This window comes from Myotis lucifugus, unplaced genomic scaffold (genome assembly GCF_000147115.1).
Source record: "Myotis lucifugus unplaced genomic scaffold, Myoluc2.0 scaffold_408, whole genome shotgun sequence".
NCBI classification, from domain to species: Eukaryota; Metazoa; Chordata; class Mammalia; order Chiroptera; family Vespertilionidae; genus Myotis; species Myotis lucifugus.
The window spans coordinates 868469-882181 of NW_005871456.1; the positions used below are offsets into that span (position 1 = coordinate 868469).

At 43.6% G+C, this 13713-nt stretch overlaps 1 protein-coding gene and 1 long non-coding RNA gene across 2 annotated transcripts in view; one reads left to right on the plus strand and one right to left on the minus strand.

The window, feature by feature from the left end:
- Positions 1-2506: 2506 nt before the first annotated feature.
- On the minus strand, positions 2507-8146 carry LOC106699447. The gene is made up of 3 exons (XR_002826155.1): positions 8103-8146; positions 3552-3681; positions 2507-3035 (listed from the first exon to the last, which is right to left on the minus strand). It is a non-coding gene; the product is annotated as an uncharacterized LOC106699447 (long non-coding RNA).
- Positions 8147-8619: 473 nt separating this feature from the next.
- Positions 8620-13713, plus strand: part of ULK4 (unc-51 like kinase 4) — a gene marked incomplete at its 3' end in the record, with an annotated part of 24045 nt that continues 18951 nt past the window's right edge. Inside the window, exons 1-3 of the mRNA XM_006102327.2 lie at positions 8620-8670; positions 11002-11195; positions 12703-12802. Of these exons, the coding sequence (XP_006102389.1) occupies positions 11058-11195; positions 12703-12802 (238 nt within the window). The remainder of the gene's footprint in view (positions 8671-11001; positions 11196-12702; positions 12803-13713) is intronic.

Consider the following 13713-nt stretch of genomic DNA (forward strand, 5'->3'; position numbering starts at 1 on the left):
CTGTTTCCCAGTAAACCTGAGGACGCTGAAAAACGTGTTCCTCTTTCAAAAGTCCATGCCATTGTTCCTGGCACTTCCGTGCTGGGGCTCTGATGGCTCACTGCAGGCCTCTTGTGTCCGTGCAACTCTCTAGTCCAGCGGTTCTCAACCTGTGGGTCGTGACCCCTTTGGCGGTCGAACGACCCTTTCACAGGGGTCGCCTAAGACCATCCTGCATATCAGATATTTACATGACGATTCATAACAGTAGCAACATTACAGTTATGAAGTAGCAATGGAAATAATTTTATGGTTGGGTCACAACATGAGGAACTGTATTTAAAGGGCCAGAAGGTTGAGAACCACTGCTCTAGTCAGTGCCACTCTGAGGCGTCCCAGCTGGCTCCCCAAGCACAGCTAATACAAGGCCGTCATGTCTCATTAGTGATTGCACGTCAGCCAAGCTAACCGGACAGAAGGCCTCGATGTTGTGATATGTCATTTATCTTCAAATTAATTGCTGAATTTTATGTAATTCTAATACAGTGTCAAGTAAATTTTATTGTAGGGAAATGACAATGTACTCTAAAGTTCATACGGAAGAATAAATACATAAGAATATCCAAGACAATCTTTATAAAGTAATCAAGGGGTATTAATCCTGACCAGAAAGCAAAATATGGCATAAAGTGACAGTAACTAGGGGTTATTTCTGTCATAGGAATAGACCAACACACCACTTGTGCAGAACTGAGAGGTGAAAAACAGGACAACGCATCTATGAGAATTTAGTTTTATAGCTAGCGGGACACTGTTTTCACTTCGTTTTAGTAGTCTAGGTTCTTTGGGGGTCCTGGGTAATCAAACAGAAACAGTTTTACTAGAAAACTGTAAAAAGGTTTGATTAATTATACAGTACCCACTGATATGGGTTTTAGGCAAAATCCTGGGACAATCCAGAGAAAACAACTTTTGAAAAGATTCTCTAAATGTTCCATTCTTCTCTAATTTCTTCTCAGTTCTTCCTCCTCTTTTAAACAAGATGATCTTGAGAATGTAGCTCTAGGAGCACTGTCTCATCCTTTGATATTCTAAGATTCTCAGCCATCACTAATACATCCAGCAGTTTTTTTTTTAAAAGTTATATATGAAAAATTTCAAACATAAAAATAGAATCATATAATGAGCTCCATGCATTCATCACCAGCTTCCTGAACAATTATTAGGGCTGAGCCAATCCATCTCTATCCTCACTCTTTTCCCTCATCCCTTGAGTTATTTTGAAGCAAATCCCAATCCCAGACATTTAACTTCACTTATATTTCATGGTATATCTTTAAAATATAAGACGTCTTTTTATGACAAGTTACCCAAAATATACATATTCTTATTGAAGTTGGGTTGACGAAATTAGCTGTGACTTGGCTTTTTTGAGGACTGGCGATCTTTCACAAAATCTTTAATTTCTTCTTTAGTTATTGTTATTTCTTCTCTATGTTTGAGGTGATCCTATTTGTTTGAATTTTGCTAAAAATATATCAGTTTCATCAAATTTTCTAATTCATTTTCAGGAAATTGCATCTAGCAAGAGACGCCATTTGGAATCAGCAGGTTACAGCTCGAGGAGGAAATTGGTGCTGCTAGAGAAGAGGAGGAGACGGGGAGGAGCAAAGGTCTCCTGCAGGCGAGGGGATGGGTCCAGGGGACCAGTGGGAGGGGCTGCCCTTACAAAGAGGCGGCTCCTCCAACCTCTGAGAGGGAAGAGAGTGATGGATTCGGGGATATGTACGTGGGTTGATTTAGTGATTCTGCTGAAAGTGATGAGACATTCAGAGGTTGGAGGAGAGAGAAGCTGTGAAATGGTCAGCTCCCTGGGAAAAAGTGATTTGTCTAAGGAAATGTCGGATTTCCTGGAGGCCTGAGAGGCCATTTGAGATTTGCGGGTTGTGAATTGAGAGCAGGGCTGGATCAGCAGGACCGTGTTTCTCTCCAGCCACAACCGCTCGCATATTGACATAAAAGAGAGGGAGAAAGTGGGTTGAACCAAGGTTGTTTTTCCTCAGATGAGCTTAATGAAGGAAGAGAGGTTTCTCGCTCTAGACCACCGGTTCTCAACCTGTGGGTCGCAACCCCTTTGGCGGTCGAACGACCCTTTCACAGGGGTCGCCTAAGACCATCCTGCATCTCAGATATTTACATGACGATTCATAACAGTAGCAACATGACAGTTATGAAGTAGCAACGAAAATAATTTTATGGTTGGGTCACAACATGAGGAACTGTATTTAAAGGGCCAGAAGGTTGAGAACCACTGCTCTAGCCGGTTTGGCTCAGTGGATAGAGCCTCGGTCTGCAAACTGAAAGGTGCCAGGTTCGATTCTGGTCAAGGGCACATGCCTGGGGGACTTGCAGGAGGCAGCCAATCCATGATTCTCTCTCATCATGGATGTTTCTATCTCTCTCTCCCTCTTCCTACCTCTCTGAAATCAATAAAAATACATTTAAAAAAGAGAGAGAGAGAGGGAGGCAAAGAGTATACACAAGAGAGTCGCTGTAGTGATTGGGAAAATGAAAGCAAGAAGGACGTGGTGGATGAAAAAACCCTTTGAGGTGAGGAGAGAGCCATGCCTGGAGAGGGTTGCAGGAGAAGCAATGTCTTCAGGGAACAGCCAGGGGTCTTTACACCCAGAGGTCATGATGGAAGGACTGGGAAGGGCACAGTGGGAGGGTGGAAGGGGGACTGCTGCACTGAGTGTATCGGGAATAGAAGAGAGGAACGATGGCTTAGGGATTCTCACTCCTGTGGCCATTAGTCCCTGCCTATGAAGCTTTCTGCTCTCTGCTTTAGTCCTCTCTTTCCAGAAAAGTGGGTTTGCTATTCAAAAGTCCCCCCACTGGAAGGATTTCCTTTCTGTCGTCTTCCACAGCCACGTCTCTTTGTCATTCATGTCTGAAAGGCTGGAGCAGTCCATTCCTTGTTGGTTCCAAGAAACCTTGCAGAGAACATTGTCAGCCAGGCTTGCATTTTCCTTCCTTAGTCAGCCGGTCAAAGGGAACTGCCCAAGAGGAAAAAGCCGTCAGATGGGATGGGGCTCCCATGGATCAAGGGTAGGCATGCGGGGAGTGTAACCGGCCTACTCAGGCAATTTACTGGTACCATCAGGAGCTGCAATTAGTGACGTGGTAACACTGGGCACGCCCATCTTTATGGCTCTGTGCATCATCTAACTCAGTTCATGAGAAGCAGCTCATATCCCCAGGGCACCTGAGGTCCACTGGTGTCTACCAGGGCCCCCCAACCAGGCAAGACCTGTTTCTCAAAGGGAGTCACGTGGTGAAGAGAGGATGCTCTTTGGCCAATTCACAAGCAGCGCTCCTGAGTGATGTTCTGTGGGATGGTGAGATGGCCAGCGTCACTCTGGGCTGACCTGGGGACAGAGCTGGAGAGTGGACGTCACCGATGACGGAAAATGTAAAAGTATACCACTCACTCTATCGGGTGACAGGAAACTGGTTTTTGTGTTTGCTACATTCCTGGATTGAGAACCGCGTCTGCCGAATAAGTCACATACCAGATGCCAGGAGGGCCGGTGACTCCAGGAAGGAGACCATCTCTGGAAGAGCAGCTGCAACTGACATCACCAGCTGATGAAGCCTGCGGTGATCCGGCGTCATTTTTCAGGATCGTGTGTCCTTGTCCATCTTGATGATGAAATAGGAATGGGATGGGAAGTGTTATACGTCTCTTGCAATCTCTGATAGTAGCAAATCCCACGTGGAGGCAATATTTGCTATTTCAGTGGGTAGGAGTAGCTAGAGGAGTGTCCTTTTAACCATAATGTCCCACATTTTACAGCTCAAGGAGTATATATTCTGCGCTGCTAACTGTATCTCAACTCCACACTCAGGACCTGGTTGAATAATCGCTGGGTAGGTCTGGAGTCCTGCTGGGCCTACAGGGAGATGGACATGGACAAATCTCACTTATCACCTAACATCCCGCAGTCTCATTCTGATTGGTGGGCCACAGTAGATTCTGGGACCCCTCGTATTAGTGTCCAGTATTCTCCAACTACACATTCTACTCCAGGGACAATATTTCTCTCCTTTCAGTTGGCTCTAGGACAGTGATGGCGAACCTTTTGAGCTCGATGTGTCAGCATTTTGAAAAACCCTAACTTAACTCTGGTGCCGTGTCACATATAGAAATTTTTTGAGCCAAAACTGGTTTGGCTCAGTGGATGGAGCGTCGGCCTGCGGACTGAAGGGTCCCAGGTTCGATTCCGGTCAAGGGCATGTACCTGGGTTGCGGACACATCCCCAGTAGGAGGTGTGCAGGAGGCAGCTGATCGATGTTTCTCTCTCATCGATGTTTCTAACTCTCTATCTCTCTCTCTTCCTCTCTGTAAAAAATCAATAAAATATAAGAAAAAAAAAAAGAAAGAAAATTTTTGATATTTGCAACCATAGTAAAACAAAGACTTATATTTTTGATATTTATTTCATATATTTAAATGCCATTTAACAAAGAAAAATCAACCAAAAAAATGAGTTCGCGTGTCACCTCTGACACACGTGTCATAGGTTCGCCATCACTGCTCTAGGAGGAAGGATACTATCTCTTCATTCACTGCTTTAGACTCCAGAGCTAACGTAGTTCCTGACATAGAGTAGGCCCTCGGTATATATCTGTGAATGAATGGATGGGTAATAGGTACGATTCCTTCTGCTCCTGCTCCTAGGGTGATGCGGACTCCAGAGTCATGATGTCAGACTCTGATATCATTTTCTCTCGTGAATTGATGTTTTGCAGCCACAGCCTGGCTGTCAGTGCAGCTCAGTGCTTCAGGGCTTCGACGCTGACTCCCGGTCACACATACCGCGCTGCCTTGTCCTCACCATTTTCCCTCTTTAGGTTTTCATTGTCATCTCCGCCCCTCCCTTCTCTGCAGATACTTTTTCTTCCCGCTCTATTATAAAATTTTAACACCCAAGTTATTAAGAACCGTCTCCAACTCATTGAAAAATAGAGAGCTCAACAGAACAAAACCAATAAGCCAGAAACAGACCTTAATGTGCATATGAAGGAACTGATCTATAATGAAGGAGAGTTCTGGGCTTCGCAGAAGAGGCGAGAAGGAAAACAGAGCTATAGGCAGAGTCCTAGGGAGGAGAGTGGTGCATGGCGACTTGTGGGAAGGAGGCCTCAGGGTGTGCAGAACAAAATGTGCCACACTCCATTTCACCCACTTAAATGATATGTATACACACATATAAAATTTATCACATGTAAATATACACATATACATACACATCATATTAAATATGTGTGTATAATATATAACTCTGAAATATATTCAGTTAAGATTAATGACGTACAGATAGAATAGGTAGTAGGTATGTGGTTCCAAATGCAAACTGTGCGAATTGCATCTCTGATACCCAGTTCTGCACCCACCCACCTCCCCTCCACAGCGTCAGCAGCTTCCTTCAGATGTCGGAGCTGTTCTTGGCACATATATGCAAACACCTACGTATATATATTTGCCCCTCTTTTCTTTTATCTCCACAAATGGTAGTAATACTATACCACGAGTTATGCACCTCGGTGTTTCTCTGCAATAATAAGTCTTAGAGATATTTTCATATCATACACAAAGAGCACATTTATTTCTAATTTAATCCGTCTCCTGCTGATGGACATTTGAGTTGTTACCAATTTTTTAAAATTACAAACAAGGCTGCGATGGATACTCTTGTGCCATTTTGCAAATGTAAGCATGTCTACTGGACAAACGTTTAGACGTGGACTTGCGGGTCAGTGGAGATGTGCATTTGTCATTTTGACAGATATTGACAGAGTGCTCTCCCATCAGTCATGTCAAAGTGCCTGCTTCCTAACACCCTTACCACCGCCACCACGTCTAACACTCACTTTTAAGTTGTTTCCTTTCTTCTGTGCTGTAACCTCCCTCTGTTATGTCAGTAAAAGTCTGTATCACACAGTAACATGGGCTTTGGGAATGAAGAAGAAAGCGCTATCAAGTACATGAGGGGAAGCAGGGCCAGAGGCAAATAGCATGTGCTGGAGATAAGATGGTAAAAATAAACAAGCCTTAAGAAATTTGTTGTTGCCGAAACCGGTTTGGCTCAGTGGATAGAGCGTCGGCCTGCGGACTGAAGGGTCCCAGGTTCGATTCCGGTCAAGGGCATGTACCTGGGTTGCGGGCACATCCCCAGTGGGAGATGTGCGGGAGGCAGCTGGTCGATGTTTCTCTATCATCGATGTTTCTAACTCTCTATCTCTCTCCCTTCCTCTCTGTAAAAAATCAATAAAATATATTTAAAAAAAAAAAGAAATTTGTTGCAAGAAGTGACCCCTCACTCCCCAAAAAAACCACATGATTTCCCTGAAAAATCTAATCCGCCTGGGAGCTGCTACAACACGTGTGATAGATGCTAGCATGATTAATTCTGTTATTAAAAAACCTGGGCTTATAATTCAAGATTGTTTATAGCAGGATAACTTAAAATGTTCTGGGCCATTAGTACCTTTGAGAATCTGAGCAAACCCATGTCCTCTCTAGCCAGAAAAATGCACATGCTCACAAGATTTTAACCATTTTAGCAGGTTCATGTAGGGGCTGGAGGCATCCAGGGAACCTAGGCTAAGATGTACTGGGATTTGATAGTTTCTGACATTAACACTTAAGCTGTTTATCAAAACTCGGAATGAACTAGTCGAAATCTCATTTTATGTCTCCGTTAACTAGGGGGTGACCTATGAGGAAACGTTTTTATTTTTTTTTTGTTTTTTTGAGGAAACGTTTTTTCATATCAAATGTTCAGTGCAGGCATACTTTGGAGATATTGCATGTGTGGTTCTAGACCACCATAATAAAGGGAGCGGCACAATAAAGCCCCAGTCATTTTGCTGGAGGAGGGTCTTGCCTTGTTAAAAAAAAGCAACACCTGTGGAACGCAATAAAGTGGAATGCAATAAAATGAGGTGTGCCTCTACACCACCGGTTCCCAACCTTTTTTGGGCCATGCCCCACCTAAACATCTCTAAAATCCTGATGCTCCTCTTCCCCGTGACAAATAATTCTTATTATTCAAAAAGTGAACTCCTATTCACGTGGGGGAAGCCTAAAAGGCCATTAACTTGGTCTAAACAAGCTTCCAGGAAAGAGAAAAATAAAAGAACGAAAGGGCAGTTGAAGTACTGAGAAAGCACTAAGAAATTGTTAAAAAATCATAATTCAAAGAGATATGAGAAAACAGCAAAGTTTCAAAACATATCATAGAGTACTGAAATGCATAAATATATTACAATATGTATTTATATACTGCATATGAGGCCCCTAGAACCATAAGAAATGCAAAAAATTCACTGTTAACTCAGTCTCGAACTGCCCCCCTTAAAAATCAAATTGCCCCCCCACCCCCCAGTGGGGCCCATGTTGGGAACCACTGCTTTACACAAAACTGACAATAACAAGATTACTGAGAAGGCAGGACGGGTTAGAAGTCAAAGAACAGGACATGTGTTTCACCTGAGATCAGAGACACAGTGTCTACAAGTTTGTCCCTTATCAGCAACATCTATTTCACCTGGTGACTTGATACAAATGCAAACATTTGGGCCTGATCAAGATCTACAGAATCAGAAGTTCTGTGGGTGGGGCCCAGAAGTGCTTTCTCAAGCACTGTAGAGTCTAGGTGATTCTGATGCTAAAGTTTGAGAAAAACTTTAGCATCAGAAGGAAGTGGGAAGCTGGCGCTCAGGTATCTGGTGATTGGATTTGAGGACCTGGAGCTTCCCAAGTCATAAGCAATCACCTCGAGATCAGAGGATCTGGTCTGTTTTCTCAGGTACAAGAAGGAAGTAATCCATAGCCTTCTCTTTTCCAAGGGTGGGCAACCCGAGGAGCAGGCTTCTGAGCCCTTTGGTTACCCACGTCCACCTGGGCTACGGAGGGCGTCAGAAGAAAAAGGACGGAAGGAAACGGGGAGAGGGCAGAGAAGAAATGACGAGAGCCCAGGGCCGCAGAGCCCCCAAATCTGCCACTACAGCCCAGGTAGGTCCTCCTGATCGGTCCAAGACCCCAATCCCCACACACCGTAAAAGGATGGACGAACCGCCCGTCACCCACTCCTACTTCCGGGCTCCAGCCAATAGGAACTCAAACTGCTCAGCCAGTCAGCGCCAGGGACTTCTTCCGGCGTCCTTCGTGCTGCCCTGGAGACCGGCTGGGCGAATCCAAATGCGGAGGGGTGCTCAGTTCGCGAGGCCGGATGTTGACGCTCAGAGCCCCGCCTCCCTCCACCACTTTCTGCCCCGGTCCAGCATCGGTGGACTCGTCCGAAGGCTGGGCGCGAGCCCTTTGTGTTGAGGGAGGTGCTCTAGCCGCTCACTTCCAGCCAATAGGAACCGAAACTGTTCAGCCAGTCAGAGCCTGCGCTCTTTCTGGCGTTCTGCGTGCTGCCCTGGAGACGGGATGGGCGAATCCAAACGCGGAGGGGCGCCGGACGCTCACGGCCTTACGCTGCTACCGCGCGTCCCGCTTTGCTCCATTGCTTCGCCCCCGGTTTGGGGCCAGTGGACCCGTCCCGAGGGGCTAGGATTCGAGACCTGCGCACAAGGGGGGAGCGGTCTGGCTGGTCGGTGGCATCTCCCCCAGAGACCCGGTGAGTGGCAGTTTTAGGGGCGTAAGTCTGGATTCGGGACTCCCTCAGCCCACGCGGTAGAGACTGTGGGTCTGGAGGGGCGCTGCCCGCCTACTCACTCTTCTTCCCTCTCCCGCCATCCCTCGGCCCGAAGTCAGACCGAGCTCAGCCTGCAGGGAATTCGGTCTGTAAAGTGCTGCAGGAGGCGCACTTGTTGAAGGACTTACCAAAATGCCTGGCCGCCTTTTGGGTCCCGGGGCAAGGGTGACACGGCCCGAGGTTCGCAAAGGTGAGCGAGCATCCCGAGGGCGAATTAAAACCGCTTGCCAGGCCCGGATTCCAGAGTTTCTGAGTCCAGAGGTCTGGAATGGGGCGCGAGAGTTGGTTTCTATCCAGTTCCCAGGTGTCGCTGATGCTGCTAGTGCGGGAGTTAAAGGGCGGGGCTGATGGAGGGGAGGATCCCGGTCTTCACCTGCGTGCCCCTGGCTCGTAAATGCCTCCTTTGCTTGTAGGTGTGATTTGCTCTGACTTCTGGCTTTTCGGATGATATCTAGGTAAACTTGTAGATGAAAAGAGAGAGAAAAGATGCACCACGCTTTTAGAAAACGTGCAAGACTAAATTGTCCGGGATTCCACACGTGGGTGGGAAAACTATGAAGAAACCCAAGGAAGTGATAACTGTGAAAGTAAGGAGAGCGGTTACTTTTGGGGAGCAGGCGGAGCTGTGATTGCCTTAGGCTCATGGAGGGATTTCTGGGGTGGCCACCAAGTGCTATTCCTGGCCCGGGTGGTGATGACAGCGGTGTACCTCTTACCATAATTCAGTAAACTCTATTTTGTGTGGTTTTCTGTATTTGTGTTTCATTTTACAACTTAAGAGGTAATCAAATTTTAAAAATTCCTAGTGGGAAGTCTGTTGTGAGGCAGGCCCTTAGACTGAGTCAAAAAAATCTTAAATTCATGGAATTTCAAACTTGGAAGATAACTTAGACGATCACCTTGAGTTTGAGGAATCAGTTATTCATTTTGCATCAACACTTAAGCATCTTTATCTGGATGTATCCTAATGTAGCCAATTTGTAAACATGTAAGTAAGGCCTCTTTATTTCTGGTTCAACATCTTCTTCATTTTAACACATTTCGTACCGCTCAGGAGTTTTCTCGTGTTTCGTGCGCCATCTGTTAAGGACCGCTCACGAGTGTTCTCGTTTTTCACGCCCATGGCAAAAGCGAATCTAGATACTTATGTAAATTTTGTTTGGTCCCTTTTCATAGAGGAAAATGTGTTACGCAGTACCATACGTTAAAAAAGTACTAGGAACTTTAGATGTGTAATTGTTTTTGTAAATAAAAATGTTATAATTATTGAAAAACAACACCTAAAGTGCATTATGATGATTTAAATAACGTGCAGTTTGCCCAAAAACGTGCGGTCCCTGGCGTATGTCTTAGAGATTTCTATGCGGTACACAATGTGTTTTAACACTGTTTAATTTAATCACCCAGCTGGTGTGGCTCAGCGGTTGAGCGTCGACCTGTGAACCAGGTGGGGTTTGTAGGAGGCAGCTGATTGATGACGCTCTCTCATCATTGATGTTTTTTTTCTCTCTCTCTTTCCATTCCTCTCTGAAATCAATGAAAATATTAAAACATATATTTAAAAATCTTGATTTAGCAAACTTTTCCTGTGAAGGGCCAGATAGTAAACATTTGAGTGTGTGAGCAGGCCATGTGGTCTCTGCCACAACTGCTCAACTCTGCCATTGTAGCGTGAAAGTGGCCCTTAAACAATATATTAATGAATTGGGTATAGCTGTGCTCCAGTTAAACTTTATGTACAAAAACAGGCAACAGGCTGAATTGGCCCAGGAACCAGTAGTTTGCTGAACTCTGACTTTGAATAATATTGATTTGTACAGTATCTGGAGTAGATGGAAATGCTGTCATTTCCATATTTGTTTATGAAATATTTTTGCGTACATTGTTTCATTTCTTTCTCTACAGATATGCTTTCCATTGTAGCAGAGGTATCAAGATACACTGCCTGAAATTGCATTCATCTCATGATTTGTGTTGTTTTGGAGACAGCTGTCATTTTCATTGTTTTTGTTAAGATCTTTAGGAAGTTGAATATTGGTTTGTGAATTGTTTCTTTTATTTATTTTTCCCATATCTTTTTTCATCCTACAAAAAGAAAGACACTGGTATTCAACACTTACTTGTAGGTGTTGCATACCAGTGAATCTTATGAATTTATAGAATTATTAGATTTATTTACATATTAAATATCCTGGGCTAATTAATCATACGACTAGCTTGCATTTATGTGTGTCATTTTTGTTTACATTTTAGGAGCTAGAGATGCTATTAGGCGGTCCTTCTATCAAGTGTGAGAAGTTGGCCCGGAGATGCAAAACTTCGTTCTATACGAGGAGATCGGCAGAGGAAGCAGGACCATTGTCTATAAAGGGCGACGGAAGGGAACAATCAATTTTGTAGCTGTTTTTTGCACAGATAAGTGCAAAAGGCCTGAAATAACGAACTGGGTAAGTCAAGTATGTTTCCTTCCCTCTGGCAAAAGACAGCTCTGATGTGGTAGAATAAGTAGTATGTAAATAGAAGCCATGGAACTCACTATAGCAGGTGCCACGTTTTCGATCGACTGGCCGACCTCTCTGTGCCTGTTTAGTGCCGCCAGTCCTGACTAATGACTGATAAACATGCCCACGTCATTAACAGCGTAACAGTTCGTTTGTTTTGGTGAGAGTCGGGGAAAATACGGTCTGGATTGGTTCATTTACTTTTAAATTTAGTATGTGATTAGGAAGCTTTCCAAAGGAAGGACTTGGGGCGAGTGTGACTTGGGTTTGAATTAGCTGTGCCTCTTTACAGCCCAGGCTCCTTGGACCAAACCTGACTTTTTTTTTTTTTTTTTCCCCTCAACTTTTTTTGTTTATTGTGGTAAAATACACATAACACAAAATTTACCATCTTAACCTTTTTTTTTCGCTTTTGTTCCTCCTCACTCGATGTTTTTTCAATTGATTTTTAGAGAGCGTGGAAGGGAGAAAGGGAGGAAGGGAGGGAGGGAGGAGAGGTAGAGAGAGACATCAATGTGAGAGAGACACATCAATTGGTTGCCTCTCGTATGCGCCCCAGCTGGGGTCGGGGATCACACCTGTGAGCCAGGTACATGCCCTTGACCAGGGATTGAACCTGAGACCCTTTGTTGCATGGGTCGACACTCTAACCACTTAACAATACCAGCCAGGGCTACAATAGCTTTTTTGATGTAAACGTTTTGGCCATTTTCCTATGAATAATATTTCTTTTTTTGCAATATTATATTTACCCAAAATACACAAAACTATATTACACAAGTTTTGAAAAAAATCATTTTTAAGATTGTATGTTTCCATGTGACCAGCCTTCATAACCATCATTTTGATGTCCATAAAGAATTCCACCCAATGAATTCTATTATTTTCTTATCCATTTCCTGATTGTATATTTAGGTGTTTTTTTATTTTTTTAGAATATATTTTTATTGATTTCATAGAGGAAGTAAGGAGAGAGAGAGAGAGAGAAACATCAGTGATGAGAGAGAATCATTGATTGGCTGCCTCCTGCATGTTCTGTACTGGGGATTGAGTCTGCAACCCAGGCATATGCCCTGACAGGGAATTGAACCAGTGACCTCTTGGTTCCTGGGTTGACGCTCAGCCACACCTGGTTGGGCTATTTAGGTATTTTTTTTAATAGATGCAAGGGTTGCCGAAACCGGTTTGGCTCAGTGGATAGAGCGTCGGCCTGCGGACTGAAAGGTCCCAGGTTCGATTCCGGTCAAGGGCATGTACCTGGGTTGCGGGCACATCCCCAGTAGGAGATGTGCAAGAGGCAGCTGATCGATGTTTCTCTCTCATCGATGTTTCTAACTCTCTATCTCTCTCCCTTCCTCTCTGTAAAAAAATCAATAAAACATATTAAAAAAAAATAGATGCAAGGGTTTTAAGAACTTTTCTTAAAAAGTGTGTATGTTGTGTGTTTTTATAGGTCCGTCTCACCCAAGAAATTAAACACCAGAATATCGTAACCCTGCACGAATGGTATGAAACCAGCAATCATCTCTGGCTGGTAGTGGAACTCTGCACAGGTAAGCCACGTTATGTGGTTTTAAAAAAAATGTCAGATGTAGGTTTTGTTATTTTCCTTTTTTCTTTTACAGGTACATGTTGATACTGTTGACTATGTTAACTTGAAAATCTGTTGTTCAATGGATATTAGGGAAGGGGAAGGGCTAAGATATTTGATAAGAGGAAGATTTATATAATATTCAATTTGGGGTTAACTTTACTTTGGTATAAAATATTACCAAATCACTTATGTGAAAACTTAGAAATAATTTTGAGTAGTAATTAATTTATCAAATAACTTTTCCATTCAATAGAAACAAAGTATTTTAGGTCAATTAGCTATTAATTAGCTATATAGTTTATAAAATGTTTTTTTTAGTGAACAGAATACTTGCTCTTTATAAAAACTTAAGCAATGTGGAAAAGTGCAAGGATGAATCAGCAGATACCATCACCTAGGTGTAATCAGAGATCACATGTTATAGTTCTTGTTTGATACGGCTCTCTAGGACAGTGATGGCGAACCTATGACACGCGTGTCAGAGGTGACACGCGAACTCATTTTTTTGGTTGATTTTTCTTTGTTAAATGGCATTTAAATATATAACATAAATATCAAAAATGTAAGTCTTTGTTTTACTATGGTTGCAAATATAAAAAAATTTCTATATGTGACACGGCACCAGAGTTAAGTTAGGGTTTTTCAAAATGCTGACACGCCGAGCTCAAAAGGTTCACCATCACTGTTCTAGGACTACTAGTATGTACAAGGAGAAGGGTGACTACCTAGGTAGATATTATCTGGGCTTTTAGTGCCAGTGTCTTCAGGGAAAAAACATAACAAGTACCATGGTTAGTGTACTCCTGTTTATACACCGAGGAAAATAGAGAATCATTCAATATTAAGGCACACTGTAGTTATGTCTAGCTT